This window comes from Carettochelys insculpta, chromosome 20 (assembly GCF_033958435.1).
Source record: "Carettochelys insculpta isolate YL-2023 chromosome 20, ASM3395843v1, whole genome shotgun sequence".
Lineage (NCBI taxonomy): Eukaryota > Metazoa > Chordata > Testudines > Carettochelyidae > Carettochelys > Carettochelys insculpta.
Window position 1 is genome coordinate 24,755,512 of NC_134156.1, and position 16,460 is coordinate 24,771,971.

The 16,460-nt window shown below is 43.2% G+C and overlaps 1 protein-coding gene across 5 annotated transcripts in view; it reads right to left on the reverse strand.

Moving 5' to 3' along the window:
- RPTOR (regulatory associated protein of MTOR complex 1) overlaps positions 1–16,460 on the reverse strand; it is a 256,227-nt gene that overhangs the window by 104,954 nt on the left and 134,813 nt on the right. For all 5 annotated transcript variants that reach the window (XR_012648254.1, XM_075014603.1, XM_075014602.1 and 2 more), the window contains 3 exons: positions 11,142–11,217; positions 3,828–3,929; positions 140–223 (listed from right to left, as the gene is read on the reverse strand). Coding sequence is in view for 4 of the 5 variants with exons in the window: in XM_075014603.1 (XP_074870704.1) it covers positions 140–223; positions 3,828–3,929; positions 11,142–11,217 (262 nt within the window). In the remaining variant the exon portion in view is untranslated. The remainder of the gene's footprint in view (positions 1–139; positions 224–3,827; positions 3,930–11,141; positions 11,218–16,460) is intronic.

Here is a 16,460-nt window from a genome sequence, read left to right on the forward strand (position 1 = left end):
CCAAATTCCAACTATATTTTCCACACCCTGTATTCATATTTCATTCATATATATATTTTCTGTAATGAAAAAAAACAAAACAAAACAAAAAAAAAACCACCCAATCTCTTTCAAAGGGCCAGCGTAACATTTTACACACCAAGCTAACCGCCCAAGGACCCAGGTCCAGAAATCTGCCCAACAAGTCAAGAGCTCGCAGACGATGCACCTGGCTCAGCAGCACCTGCAGAAAGAGGCGACAACAGAGATTAGGGTCATGACCACAAAGTCTTGTAATGGCTAGGCAAGTATAGTAAGATCTCAGAGGGGCGTTCCACTCAGACACATCCCCTCTGAATAATGCTGAAAGGCAGGAGTTGACTAGTTGAAGCCTTGCCTGGTCATTTCTGTCTGGGTGACAATCACCTCCTTATGAAACAGTGCTCCCCTCTGAAAACTTTTATGCAGACATATGCAAGTGTTTTTTTTTTCCTTGGAATGCTGTTTGTTTCCTCAGCTTTGAGAAAGTGGGGTTCCTGACACTGATCCCATCTGCTCACTTCTCTCTCTGGCACAGGAGCAGTGATCCAGCACAGGCCTGCTTGAAGTAGCCATTCTGGCTGCAAAACGTTCTCGCCCAATTCAGAGAGGGAAGAAAGCACGGAGACAAAGCAGGAGCACATGGCATCCCACGGAAGCGTTCAGGAGAAGAAGTAAGCCCAATCTCCCATTACCCACAACTCCCCGCAAGCAGAAATAAGGCTTTGCTTTCCTTGGCAAATGGATGTAAGAGACCAAGGAGTTAAGTAAGCAATGGGTCACAGTAGTCTTCAATAAAAATCTCATTAAAACAGAATCTGACGCCGATAATGAGCCAGAAGTTCTACTGATTTACATTTACTGTGCTGTGAAATATGCTCAGAGACTTCCAGTTGGGAATCTCTTTTCCAGATGTAAGATTTGAGAATATAATGCTTAATCCTCTGTTCGAAACAAACACCCGCCCACTGTGGATCACAGCAGAAGCTCCTGGATTTAGCTCCACAATTTGCCGCCTCATCGTCCCCAGATTATCTGATGATCTTCCTCTTTTAAAATTAAACAGCAGTCACTTGTACTGCCTGACTCCTGCTTCATACTGCATTGTGATACTAGGGTTCATGGAAAAGAGATGGCGTTTACGTGAGGGTACACGGAGTATACTGGTTTTTCACCTCTCAGTAATGCTCCAATCTCAATAAAGGTCAAAAGAGAAAGCACTTCTGTCACCCCATCCTAGCTGGCATCTCTCTACACCGTAAAACTGCTATATAATTTAGCACAACTAGCAGTGTGCTCAGAAGTCGTCTAACACTAGAGTACCAGGGAGAACTGTATTAGACAGTAGCAGAGATCAGAGGGGCTGGAGTAGTCATCACAGGACTGAAGTAAGAGAGAGTGCTGCAGGCTGGGTGCCAGGTGCACTGACAGAAAAGGCTGAAAGCAGTGTGTTGTACGTATCATTCCCTTTCATACATAAATCCATATATTCTGTCAAAGACAGAAAAAAATCAGATGCAATCTAAAAAGCGTTTCTAAATGAGCATGCAAATGCATCTTAACTGCTGCTAATATCACAGGGGCATGTGTAAAATAAAATAACTCCAAGATTTACTTAAACTCACAATTCACTATCTGAGAAGTATACCTGGATCTCTTATGCAAATAAAGTTTCCTGAACTAAAGCGCCAGATCAAACAACTACACATAACTCTCAGACAGCTGTCCAGGAAGAGAGACACCCTGCTTGAGGGTAGAAGCAAGCTGCAACTTTCAAATCTGGAGCATCAAGCATATAAGGAAGGAAGTGGGTCTGGAAAACAGACAAGAAGCCTGAGCATGCAAGTTGCAGACCTCCCAAGACATGGGAGATAATTTATGGATAATGGGGTCCGGGCTTTAGCATTAAATCTCCAAGGTAATGCAGGATAGAAGAAATCAGGTCAATGCTGCTGCCATTATTACGGGGCAGCACTAAATGAAACAAAAAGTTGTTCAGCACCTCCTATTTACCTCCACGAAGCAAGTGGGAACCCTGTCCTCCTGCACTCAAGAGTCTGGAAGAGGTGCCTCAGCAAGGGTTAAGAACCTACTGTTAAGGCGCATGTCAGACTCTTGGACTGAATCAACTAACAGTTCTCTTTTGAAAAGTTTTCCTTTCACTTTTCTCTGAATTAGAAATCTACCTTTCCCCGAGAGAACTGCCATTCTAAATGGACTGTGATTTTTATGTCAATTGAAGACCATTTACAAAAGGACTGTTTTCCTGTCCTTGGCAGAACCAGAGTTCACGTCTGGCACCCTGAATGCAGCACTCACATGCCCCTCTCACCAGGGATCCTTTCAACTCAAGAGGACAACAAGGTACTTCTTCAGGCCACAGGGATGAAGATTAACAGACATAAAATCTATGAGACACCACATTCAATAGGGAGTTGAAATGCGCACCCCTCCCCCATCCCATTGTTCACTGAAACATCACTACTCAAACAAACAACAATCCCCATTGATAAAGCAGCCTGTGAATTCAGTGACCTTCTGCACATGACAGCGCCTTTCCACTGATGCTGGGCATATCACTCTGTCCTACGCTCACCCTCTGAGATGAGGACAGCATATTCCTGAACCAGGTGAGCTCTCAATACTGGCGCAAGATTAATTACCAGAAGCGCTTCCCAGTGCCAACTAATTCAGCGGAAGGCAACAGACAAAGCCTGAGAAGAAACCGACCTGCTCCCATTGCGCTGACAGAGAAAAGCCGCACATCTCTTTCGCAACTGAGCTCAGCCTCTGGAGGCTCACAAAAATGAAGATTTAGTCTCCAAGATCGATGGCGCTGTCACACATGAGGCCAGCTTGTGGCTGTTAGAGAGAAGCTGAGTCTCCTTCCATTATGGGGATGGAAAGTAGACATCCTCGAAGATGTGGAAGACTAGGACCCCATTCCTTTGGGTGGGAAAGGGTCTATATTTTGCTGCCTAAGGTGACGGGGACCAAAGCTCACTTGAGGATTTGCATTTGGGGGTATATGAACTTACAGCTGAGGTCTTAGTTGGGCAACTGGTGTAGTTTTCTTTTGCTCTCCAAGAAACTTGGTTGCAGATGAGACCCCTTAGGGCTGGCTCTGAAACTATTTTTTGCCTTTCTATAGGTGCACTCAGAGTCCCCTAAACGGACAGCAGGAAGTGCAAACCAGCAGTAAGTGTTTTCTGAGCCTTGTGACTGGGCTGCTTCCCAACACACCGCAGGTATGAGGCTTTGCACACTTTCCTAACTGTATGCTGCCTTTTTTCCCCTAGTAGGGGACAGATACAGGAAGCATTCACTAGGCATGTAGCTTGCCAGAGTAAAGTGAAGACAAAGTCCCTGCCTCACCGAGCTAGCAGGGAAGATGGGAAGGTAAGGCAGCAAGCAAGACAGCAAGTGCACCATCCTCTGAAAAACTGGTGAGGGCGAGGACATTTGATGCTGCTGAAGTGACTTATAGGACTAATTAACTACAGCGTGAATTTGTGCTTAACTGAAGGTGCAGAGGTGGCAGGACAAAGAGGGAAGATAAATGTGTCTTATCTGCAGGGTCTAAGCAAACACACGATCAGGTCCAATTAGTCCTGAATAAGCCCACATAATATATGTACTCAAACACCATCTGCCTCAGAGCACAGCACTCAGTGGGCAGGGAGAGACATGTACGTAAACACACACACACACACACACACACGCAGAGTCAGCTGGCGGCTAAGCGCCCATGAGTCTTGGCGCTGCCAATTAGCTTTCCCTGCTCCCTGGCCCTTGCCACGGTGACTCACCTGCAGAACTATTGGAAGCTGTTCTGGTGGGTTCCGGTTCTCCACTCCCATCGTTAGCCACACCTGGAATGCTGTCAGCTGCTCAGCAAAGAAGGGGCTGTGCTGTTGGAAGAAAAAAATATGTAAGTGAGTTTTGCAATGTTCCTCTTAATGAGAGTGTGCACCTTGTACACCTCTGCAGCATTGAGCTGCACCTAGACCAACGGAGACTGCAGGCTTTGGAGTGTGTTGTTCTCAAAAGCTATTCCTCTCAATTAAGGCACGTATCTACTGAAACAGATTTCTCAAACACTGATCTTGTGCACCTTCAGAGAATACAAAAATTAAAACAGCCTCCCCTGCTATGAACATCTGTTTTAAAAAAGGGCAGGAAAAAGGAGGAATAAGGTGGAGGAAGAAGATCTCTTGGGTAAAAAGATTTTGGGAAAATCTGAACATGTTTTTCCACCTGCAAAGTAGAGAGAGCAGCAGTTAACTGAGCTTCCTGTAGACAGTTCCACTTATTTCGTGCACAGCCCTGCCTTCGCTGCATCCAAGGTAAAAATAATCCAGCAAGAATGAAAAAAAGTTTGTGCTCCTGTCTCACGCTCCCAAACCTCTGTTACGTCTCCTCTGAAAAAGGCTGGTGTTCAAAGATGCAGCTTTGGGACTGTATGGAGGGTTTCCTCTTATAAAAAATGTTCCCTTCATTCCTTCAATCTGCTGATCCTGGTGGCAACTGGCACAGTAGGTAAGGGCGTCAAATATGCAAACAAGAAGGAGCTGAAACAGCTACTAATAATAATTAATTCCCTGATTCAGGGAGTACAAGTGCAGCAATACAGGGAAAAAAGCCTGAAACTCAGTTGCAGAATACTACAGGACCAAATCCCAGAGCAGATGAAATTGGGGGTGGGGAGATGAAAACACCACTTAGCACTTGGAAAACATTTGAGATGACAGTGCATAGGATCAACCTGAATAAAGGAATCTGGAATTAATCATATTCAGTGGATAATTCGTGCAGAGCCAGAACATCTGAAGAATGTAGCAGAGTTTTCCCTAAATCTGAGCTATTAAAAACACTGCCTGTATTCTGGTAGAAAACCACTTAACGGGAGAGCAGAGTTCGAGAGGGCTAATGGAACAAGTGCTTTATGTTCTTTTGACAGTTCCTCTGCAGTTACGCTTCCCTTTTCAAGTGTCTGTGCATGAGAACTGTAATGGCCTCCAGCAGCCAGGACGCAAAGGGAAATGATGTGAGGATGACTCAAAAAGCAGTGAAAGTGCTAAATATTCTGAATACCAGAAAGTGTTAGTTTGGTGGTCCTATAAGCAGTGTGAGGACCCAGGCATCCCTACAGATCACTGAAAGAAATGCACAGTACACTTGCAGTCAGAGCCTTGCCATTTTTGTGCCATATTAGATTGTGGTTAGTGGCGCCTGTCTGAGATTGCAGTGTGTCTGTGCACAGATGAAAAAGTGAGAGGCAGAGACTATGCATTTATATTGACTTCTTCATGAACAACGTTAGGAGCTACGTCTCACGAGAGGTAAAGAAGCAAATAAGTCAGAGTGTTATAAATTCCTCTTTATAAATCACCTTTCTAGACCACACCGCTGTCCTAAAGGAGAACAGATGTGGGAGGCAGTCCATCCAACAGCTCCTCAGATCTAATCCTATCATGTGGTGGGAGTAACCATTCCCAAAGTGCAGGAGCATCTCACAGCTACGGGACAATCTAATTCAGATCAGATCAGTCCAAGTTTATTTTTAGAACATGGGAACACTGGAAGTGCTTCCAGGTGAAAAATACAGGGCACTGCTCTATTCTACTAGACACCCAAGCGTGGGTTAGGCTTAAAGAGCAAGTACATCTGGGCACTCATGGATCTTCAGTATTCATAATTTCTGTTTGCAAGGGAAACCAGACATTTGTCCGGGATTTAATTCTAGCTCCTCTGGAACCAGGAAGATGTAAACCATTGGCACAATGTCACAGCCTTTTAACTCAGCTGTGATACAAAAGGGGTTCATGATGACTTGTCAGTCAGGATGGCAGCATAGAATCATAGAATGCTAGGGCTGGAAAGGACCCCGGGAGCTCATCGAGTCCAGCCCCCTGCCTAACCCAGCACCAACCCCAACTAAATCATCCCAGTCAGGACTTTGTCAATCTGGGACTTAAAAACCTCTAGGGAGGGAGATTCCAACACCTCCCTAGGTAACGCAGTCACTGCTGAAACAGTTTTTCCTAATATCCCACCTGGACCTCTCCCCACTACAACTTGAGACCTATTCCTTGTTCTCCCATCTACCACTGTTGAGAACAGCCTTTCCCCATCCCCCTTAGAGCCCCCCTTGAGGAAGTTGAAGGCTGCTGTCAAATCGCCAGTCAATCTTCTGTTCTGCAAACTAAATAAGCCCAGATCCCTCAGCCTCTCCTCATAGATCATTTTTGTTGCCCTCTGCTGAACTTGCTTCAATGCATCCATATCCTTTCTATACTGGGAGGTCCAGAACTGCATGCAGTACTCCAGATGTGGCCTCACCAGTGACATATAGAGGGAAATAACAACTTCTCTAGATCTGCTGGAAATACTCCTCCTAATGCATCCCAATAGGCCATTAGCCTTCTTGGCTACCAGGGTACACTGTTGACTCACATCCAGCCTTTCATCCACCACAATCCCCACATCCTTTTCTGCTGTGCTGCTACTTAACTAGTCAGTCCCCAGCCTGTAACAGTGTTTGGGATTCTTTCGTACCAAGTGCACTTGTCCTTGTTGAACCTCATCAGATTTGTTTTGGCCAAATTCTCCAATTATCTAGGTCACTCCGGATGCTATCCCTACACTCCAATATATCTATCTGTGCCCCTACCTTAGTGTCATCTGTAAATTTTCTCAGGTGCAATTCATCCCCTCGTCCAGGTCATTAATAAAGACATTGAGCAATACCAGCCCCAGAACTGATCCCTGGGGCACTCCACTTGAAACCAGCCGCCAACCAGACATCGAGCCATTGATCAGTACCTGCTGGTCCCGGCCATCTAGACAGCTTTCTATCCACCTTACAATCAACTTATCCAATCCATGCTTCCTTAACTTATGGGCAAGAATATTGTGGGAAACTGTATCAAAAGCTTTGCTAAAGTCAAGGTACATCACATCCATATACTTCCCCATGTTCACAGAGCTTGTTACCTCACCATAAAAGCTAATCAGATTGGTTGGACATGACTTGCCCTTGGTGAATCCATGTTGACTAGTCTTGATCAATTTCCCCTCTTACAAGTGATTCAGAATGGATTCCTTGAGGATCCCCTCCATGATTTTCCCAGAGACTGAGGTAAAGCTGACCGGTCTATAGCTCCCTGGATTGTCCGTCTTTCCTTTTGTAAAGATGGGCACTACTTTTGCTTTCTGCCAGTCATCTGGGACCTCTCCTGATCTCCAGGAGTTTTCAAAGATAACGGCCAAAGACTCTGCAATGACATTTGCCCATTCCCTCAGTACCCTTGGATGCATTAAATCCGGATCTGCATGGGTTGCTCTAGAATGATTCTTTTTGCTGTGTCCCCCATAAGGCTTCCAGTGCAAACAGGCTGTGAGAAAGGGCCAACTAGGACCCAACAGTTTTCAGAATAAAACTCCATTGGGGAACCATCACATGTACACACAACTCCAACATGTTTCTACCCTTAAGAATGCACATAGGCTCCAGACTCCCCTCTGGCTGATAACCACCTTTCCTGGCTTTGACTCGGGAAGAGCACAGAGAACACTCAGAAGTCAATGGCTTATGCTTTTTATAATATACCTCTGAAACAAAATGGCCCTGAAGAAGAGATTATCAATAACGTTGTCCACGGCTAGACTGGAAACTAAACCCATGGCCACAGTACAAATGGTAGCTCAGTAATCCTCTGACTCTCACTAGAGCATTTCGCATCTGAGACACTGATTGTTGCTTCTGCCAACCTGTTATGAAACAGACTGATTAACCGTAATAAAACTTACCCCCACTCTGCATTAAACAACAATTTCTTATAGGATTAACATTGGGCTGGCAGCAGCTAACCTTGTCTGATGTACAATGCTTACAATGTTTCCTGCTGGGTATAAAGCAGAGGTTGGAGGGCAGAATGTTGATTAAGAAAACAAGGGTTGGATCGAGGTTGTTCAACTGTCTTTTCATTGCAATCATTTGCCAAAGCTCCACAGCATGAAACTAAGCCCCTTTCACCCCCTCCCAAACTGGAAAAATAAGCTTCATCTTCCTTATGTCTATTTGACAAAGTAATGCCCTCCTTCCTCTTGCAGACCTACACAGCTAGCCTTAGCTGTATCAGATAAAGTACAGTATTGACTGGAGCTTGCAGGATGATTTGTTTTCACTACTGATTGTCTCGCTTAGGTTGTAAGTGAATAGTGTTTGCTGGCTTCTTACCCAGTCTCTGGTGGACATTTATCTCTGCTCACCCCTGAAACATGCCCACTCTTTGCTGTAAGTCAGCACAACCAGCAGGCAGTGTTCAGAAGAAGCCCAAGACTGCCACAGGGGCATAATATGTGCACTAACAGAGCAGAGTCGCTGGACTACAATAGCAGGGGACACCGCTGACTGAAACAAGGGGCAATTATATTTATTTCTGTTGTTGAATACAGAACAGGTATAAAAAAAGAGAAGGGATTAAAAGGTGCCTGAACATTACTAGCTTCGTCTCCAAAAAGTGTGCTGCATTCAGGCACTTTGAAACAACTTCAGCCAGTAGACCTATTTGGAAAATACAGTTTGATAATACATGTGGAATGCCAGGGCATTACTACAAAAATTGAATTTATTCCATTTATGTGTAGCAGGCTGAAATCCAAAATGCAACTGTAGGCTAAAGGTGACACCCCATCCCTGCATACTTAATATCATTAAAGACCTATATGCTAGGACACATTAAAACACCTTGCACGGAAGATTTTAGAGGAAATAATTTATGTTGCAAACTAGATACCAGCTTTACTTCACTTGCTAGGCCGACTAGTGCTTATTGACATTAGTCAGTTATGGATTGTGCTATATAGATTTTGAGGTGATAGTCTAGAGTCTGTTCAAACTGTATGTACAGAAAGTCAAACTACCTGCAATAGGATAGACCAAGATTTCTTTTCTGCTTGTTTGTTTCAACTTTAATGGCCACTTAGTTTGCATGGGAATAGCTAGTTTAAAACCACACAAATTTCCATACTGTCATCAGTTACTCTCTCAGAACCAGTTCAATCACACAAAGAGCGTAGCAAATGCAGTACTTTATTCTCATAAATCTCCACTAGGCTGGCAGCCAGTCACTGTAATGTAATCTGGATGCATTGCAGAACAGATTCTACTACACCTACTGATATACACAGTTTGCTATATAGCTTCTCTTACAAACTTAGTAGGAGAGTAGCCCTGGACAACAGGAGACAGAAACCGAGGTTTTTTATCTCTGTCCATAACACTTCAACTCTCATCTAGGCCTACTTCTTCTGTCTTGATTATAGCAATCTCCAGGTATGTCTGAACTGCAATCAAACAGCACAGCTAGTCTCCTGGCTCTGGGGCTTGGGCTGCAGGACTATAAAATTGTAGAGTAGCAATTTGGCTTGAGCTGGACCCCTGGCTCTAAGGCCTCACAAGTGGGGAGGGCCCCAAAGCCTAGGCATGAGCTTGAGCCTGAACAGCTACTCTACAATTTTACAGCCCCAAAGTCTGTACATTGTGAGCTAAAGGCCGGTGATGCGAGCCAACCCTGGGGGTTTTATTGCAGGGCAGGCTAGCCCACCTCCTCTGTAGCCTCTGCTGACAGCAACCTGCTCCATCTCAGGACCAGTCAAACTGTTGCAGAGATGGACTTCTGTGTATGGCATTGAAAGCACCACCATCCCACTCTGAGATGCTTGCAGTCAAGACATGCTGATTATGTAAACCACACCAGGAATCCCAGAGTGAGGTAGTTTCTTGGGTTTTGTTTTTACATATGGCTGACAACAATTCACCGGTAGTCAAAAATTAAATTCATTAATCCCCCCTCTAAAAATTACGAAACCAAGAGTAAGCAGGGAATTTAGGCTGAACTATTTCAAACAATGTGTCAGATTCACAAATTAAGCTCCTGGGAAAAGGTCACTAAAAAGAGTAAGAACTAATATATACCTACAACTGTTTTTGGAGATATATCAGATGAGAATGAAAACCAGGAGTAAGCTCAAACAGAAATGCTTGCTGGAAATATTCTTTTTGTCAGAGTCTCTGATGTTCTTTGATTTGAAAACTGACGTATTTATAAGCTCAGCAGAAACCAAAATAATCCTGTATTGGAAACCCATATTTATTTTTCTCAAGCGATTATAATGGAGTTCATCCTCAAGTCTATCAGAACATTTTGACCACACAGACTAAGCCCCATGAAAGCTCATCATCTAATAAATTATTTTGTTAGTCTTTAAAGTGATACATGACTGCTTTTTTGTTTTGTTAGGCTACAGACTGACTTGGCTACCTCCCTGTTATTAAGCCCCTGTAACGGTCATTATTAAACTGTTTCCATGCAGAGGCATCAGAGGAACATCAAGAGAAACCTATCCCATCCAAAAGGAATAGGGGACACATTTTATGTTTAAAAAACTCAGACTCTTTGCGTCCCTATCACTTATCCCAAGCAACAGCAAATGCAGTGATTCTCATTAATGATCATTCTTACTAAGTCACCTCCTGTCTTAAAAAAATGGTGTCAAACACCCCAAACTCCTGAGTACAACTTTGGTCATTATTTGATGACACATCCATTATGCAATTCATTTTTGCAGGTTTTTACATGGTGTGCTGTGTTCGCAGACAGCTCACTTGGTTGAGCTTTCTGAAATGTGGAGGCCAGCCCTAGAATCTACAGGTTTCTGCCAGTAAAAACTTCCTCACCACCAATTCTTAAAACAACAAAAACTGGCAGTGAACAGAAGAAACCCTTGCCCCAACTTAATTATGACATCTCACTAAGAAAAGAGTTCTAAGGTAAAATATGTGCACATATTACTCCTGTACAAGGAAGGTGTCTGAATTCAAGTAACATTCACTCCTTCATGAATATTATACTTTCCTGCAAGGTTTTAAACTGACTCTAAGCCTTCTTGATTATCAATTGAAGAGCTCCCAGGAAATGTAAACTCTGCCCACTCCTAGTTCCTTGGCTGAAGAATTCAAGAAATAGGGAAGTTTGACATAGGAGAGTTTGTCGCACTGGAACATTGACTAACGGCTTAAACTGAACACAGCACATTTCAATCTCTCAGTAACTCACCCGGAATGCAGTTCCTTCCTCGATGATTGTTGGTAACTGGGATAGGCAAATATCAACAGCAAGGTCCCAAGCTTGCCTGGAGAAACAATTAAGAAACAGGTCATGCTGGGATCTCAATACGGAAACCAGCAAAAGTCCGAACTGCTGATTGTGCAGGAGGATGGACAGCTTATAGAGACACCAAACTGGCTTAGTTAATAGCTCTTCAGTTCATTGGAGGTCAGTTCATACCCTTGCAAAGTGGTGACAGCACCACACAATCTCAACAAGCATACTACTGACATATTGAGACCAAATTCCCTCTAACCTAAAAGGCACGCACACTTGTTTGATGTTCTACATCTTTGCCTATGGCACAACATGCATATTTTTATAGACTTGAAAAATAACAATGCTGGATTGACTGTATATTGGTAGGAGGAAGTTGTTGCATTACAGCCAATGTTGCCTTTAATCTGTGCATATTTTTTCATCCCTGTGCAGAATAAATTTTTGTGTGCATCAAGTCACGTGCAAATGTTCACCACCAGTAGAAATAAAAATACCTAGCTACAGGTGCTCTTCTAGTCAGCAGGGCAGCATCTGAACCTCTCCTGAGTAGCCTCACAGGCACCCAGCTTATAGGGAGCAATGATTACGACCTCTCTGCTCTGCAAGACCTGCACTTAGGTGGCACATTTCTAACACAATTCAAAGGTTAAAAATCCGTGGAACTCCCACTAGCATTAATGGAGTCTGGCTTTGTATTGCTCACTTGCTAAACTGTACAACTGCCTCTTCGTACGTGTACAGTTTTGGCAGACAAAAATCTTCACCAAATGTTGATACTAACTACCTACTTAACTAGAAAGTGAGACTGCGCTTGCTCTCATTTCAGCTCTAACAGTAACCTTTAAAAGTGAATTTTGATGTTCTTATCAAATTCTCATTGCTGTCTTATTCACATCCACCACCAGGGCAGAGCTCCAACATCTCCCATAATCCTAAAGCACACACTTGTAAGGTGCTGAGTACATCCTTTCAAAGATTAGCTGCCAGTCTGTTAGATATGCCAATAGGCTTCATCAAGAATTACTCCAGCTGACAGGCCTGGCGAGTCACAACTCATAGATACACTGACAGCATCATGATAAAGCTCCTCTTCAAAATTCTAGACTCTGAAATTCTGTCAGGAAATGTACTGGTGAAGGGTGAGCTTATCTGCATTATTTATCCTCTGATCTGGGGTATGCACAACTGCCTTGTTTAAGGAGACTTGTTGCACGTGAACCAGACACACTTGGGCTGGCGATACATATACAAGCAGCCAGGAAAAACAGCTGAAAGATTTTAGGGATCATTCTTTTTAAGCTGTACACTGTGACAGGAGCTTTATGGGGGTGGCAGAAAGGCAACTTGGAAATCAACCAGAAGTGACTAATTGTCAAAAGCAACTGTTGGAAAGACATCCGGTGTTTTTGGGATGCGTAACAGAAGGGATGTTAATGCCCTTGAAATGAGACAAGTTACTCCGGCAAGAGCCCAGCACTAGCCAATGTCTGGCACCAGCACCATCCCTGGGAAAGTGCTGGGTTCATGAAATTTTCATGTTTCTACGGAGTTTAAAGCCAGAAGAGCCAACTAGCTCATCCACTCTGACCTCTCGCATATTACAGGCCATTAAAGTTCACCCAGAAATCTCTATCTGAATCCCAATTACTTTATTTAGACCAAAGTGTTCCAGTCCTCCAGAGACCAAACTACTGAGTGTCACAGGCAGAGAAGAGAAGGGGTCAAGGCCAGAGATTCCCTGAAGTGGCAAGAAATTGATTAAGGGAGACAAACCCCGAGGATCCTCGCAGATAGGAAGGTGTAAACCCTCCAAGTCTTTGCTAACCTAACCTGGTGAAAATTTTCAGCCAATCAGTTCAACCCTGAGCGTGTCACCCAGACATGTCTGTTAGACCCCTGCAGAGCACAGATCTAGCTCCTCTTTAGCTGTGGTCAATCTCTGATAGTTCAGAGTAAGGCACCAACCCAAATACATCTGAAAAATTTTGTCTCAAGTGAAAGACTCCTTTCCAACACCTGAAGGCAACTGGCTGATCCCTGAAGCATGAGATTTGCCTCTAGTCACCTCATTGCAAGCAGCAAATCTTATGAGCATAGTAAGGACAATGCAGGCAGTCATGTTCTTCCAAAGGCTTATGAAAGAAGAGGATGAACAGGGAGATTCACAGATTCCCAGGTCAGCTGCCCTTATAAGCATAAGTCATAAAATTCCTCCCAGAAACTGTCTTAAAGCATATCTTTTGGAAAGATTTCTAATCTCATCGTAAAGATTTCTAGCAAAGGCAAGTCCACCAACTCCCCTGGGAAGCTGTTCCAATGTTTCATCACCCTCACTGCAAGGAAATTACATCTTATTTCAAGCTTGAGTTTGTCTTACTTCAGCTTCCACCCACTGAATCTTGTTACACCTTTAACGGTAAAAAAAAGCAGTCAAGTAGCACTTTAAAGACTAACAAAATAATTTATTAAGTGAGCTTTAGACAAAGACTAATTTATTTTATATTTATTATGTTAGTCTTTAAAGTGCTACTTGACTGCTTTTTTGTTTCCATAGTATATAGACTAGCACGGCTCCCTCTCTGATACTACTTTAATGGTAAGATTAAAAGGCCCGCCCCCCCTTCGCTCAATGGCACAGTGTATTCATTCATTCATGTAGAATTCCTAGATACCTTGCCATGTCACCTCTTTGTCTTCTCTTCAATAAATTATCTAAACCAAACACTGCAAAAGCTTATCTTCCAGTCCCTGGATTATTCTATTTGATAGACCCTGTTTATATGCCCAAGGAGTGCATTAGACCCTTTCACCACAGAACTGCAGGAAGAGTTTATGTTGAGGTGATTATCTACCAAATATTGCCTTCCGAGATAGTCTCTTTCCTGCAAGTAGTAACTCTGATTCTTTGTTCCCAGGTGTACTCTCTTGCATATGGCTGTATGAAACATACATTGGGCGGGACTGAGGACATTGAACCAGATGATTCAGCTTACCAACGTAAACTGTCGTTATTTACCAGGCCATCAATCTTTATGCCATAGGCAAACATTACCAGCAAAGATATCGCCCCATTAACAACTGCTTTTGGTGTGAGACAGTTTTTAATCCATCTAACATGTACTCTGATAATCCTACATAATTTAAGTTTAATAAAATAGTACTTAGTGGTTGTCCACATACAGAATTAAATCTGCAGAGCACTAAATCACTCTATGGTTCTGCTACCATGCACTAAAACTTTGCTTTGAAACAGCAGCTTGTCAAAGTATACCATGGGTCTTTTCATTCATGGAAGTCTAGTGCACTGTAAATTTTCATCCCAGTTTGCCACATGCTAAGTCTCTGTGTGGACAAGCACTTAATCAAAGGCTTTGGAGAAATCTAAGTATACCTTGTCAGTACGGTTGCCTTTACCTTGTTAGAGTAACAGGCCTGTTTGACAAGACCTAACTGCAGTGAAACCATGCTGACTGGCATTCATTGTATTTTTAGCAATTAATTCTTTGTTAACAGCGTTCCAAATTAATCATTCCATCATTTCACCTGAGACCAACATCAAGTTAGCCAGTCAACAGTTCCTTCTATCATCCCTTTTATTCTTTTGTAACAAGTGTGCAGACCTCCATTTCGTTGTGGAAATCCCCCATTATGCCAAAAGTTTTTACAAATTAACATTACCAGCTGACTCACTATGCTCCTCAAACGGTTCCTTCCAGTCACCTGGGTGTACATTACCTGATTTGAGAACATTTAAAAATAATGAATGCTGCTGTAACCACACACCTAATGGGTTACATATACTTCCCCCAGCTGAGGAAGTGCTCCCTGAACTTCAGTGACGCAGCTGAAGACCCAGACACACCCGCCAGCTTACCCAATGGTTTTGTTACTTGGGCTGCTATTCTTCTAAGGAAACATTTTCTGACGCACCGAAGTTCCAAGTTAATGCAACTTATGCTCCAAATTGCCTAAGTCTCTTCTGACATAAGGGAGAGAGGTACTTCAGAGATTTCATCCCTCAATCCCCTCAAAGCTCATTCAATACATGTCTCAATTAGGCATTTGAATCCAGGCATTTTTAGATGGCAAGGTAGGCATTGAAACTGCTGCCCCACTACCAAAAATTTTCTTATACAGTAACTCAGTTATTCACTAAACAGACTTGCTCCTCCATGGCTTATGGCTATAGTAGTACCATCAAAAGGCTAAGCATTTCTTCTTTGTCAAGGAACATTTGGCGAACAAACTGGACTGTAGTTACCTGTTCTAATAACTTTTTAAATGTTAATAATCCTCCTGTAGGACCAAACAATTAACTCGAAGAGTCCATTCCATTAGCCTAAGTCACCACCTGCTTACAGAAAGGAAAAAAAAAATCTAGCCATTCAGGATGAAGAAAAAATTTAAACACATTGCCTTTCACCACTGATCCCAAACATGCAATGTGTTTCAACAGCCCCCAATTCTGACATCCTGCTCTATCAGTGCTCAACTTCACTTGGCAATTGGCTACCAATATACTTCAGAGGTAATCAGGAGACAATCAAAAAGTGTTCAAGGCACAGACAAAAAAAGGGTCCCCCGCGTGTCCAAGCTACAGACAAAATTGTGAGACAGAACAGCTGAAGGAAAAATTTATTCTTGGTTAAGGCAGAAGCAAAATCAATTATTGCAATTATTATACATAAGGATTCTTTGATGCTGACAAAGAATCATAGAATACTAGGACTGGAAGGGACCTCGGGAGGCCATCAAGTCCAGCCCCCTGCCCCAATGGCAGGACCAAGCACTGTCTAAACCATCCCTGATAGGCATCTAACTTGTTCTTAAATATCTTAGAATGAATATTTCTAACTGTAGGGACTAGAAAGAGTCAGGGAGGACTCCTCAAAAGAAGGGGGTCTCAAAGTATGTCTACATGGCAATAAAAGACACACAGCTGGCCCACAAGGAGTGGGTCTCAGATGGTGGACTCTTGCCTGAATTCAAACATCTATACTGCAATTTTTAGCCAGGCGGAGTCCAAACCCTACGTGCTTGAGCCAGTTGAGTCAGGCTTTAAGACTCAGTGTAAATTTTTTTTAAATTGATGTGTAGACGTAGCCTTGATATGAAGAGGTGCCATACATAGCGCCTTTGAGATGAACTATTAAACTATGCTTTACTATATGAGGGTGAAAAGGATCGGGGTGGTGAGGCCCTACAGCCTGAAAGGTGCTGCTTATAGAGGATACTGTGTAGGTCATTACACGGCGGGGGCACAGAAAT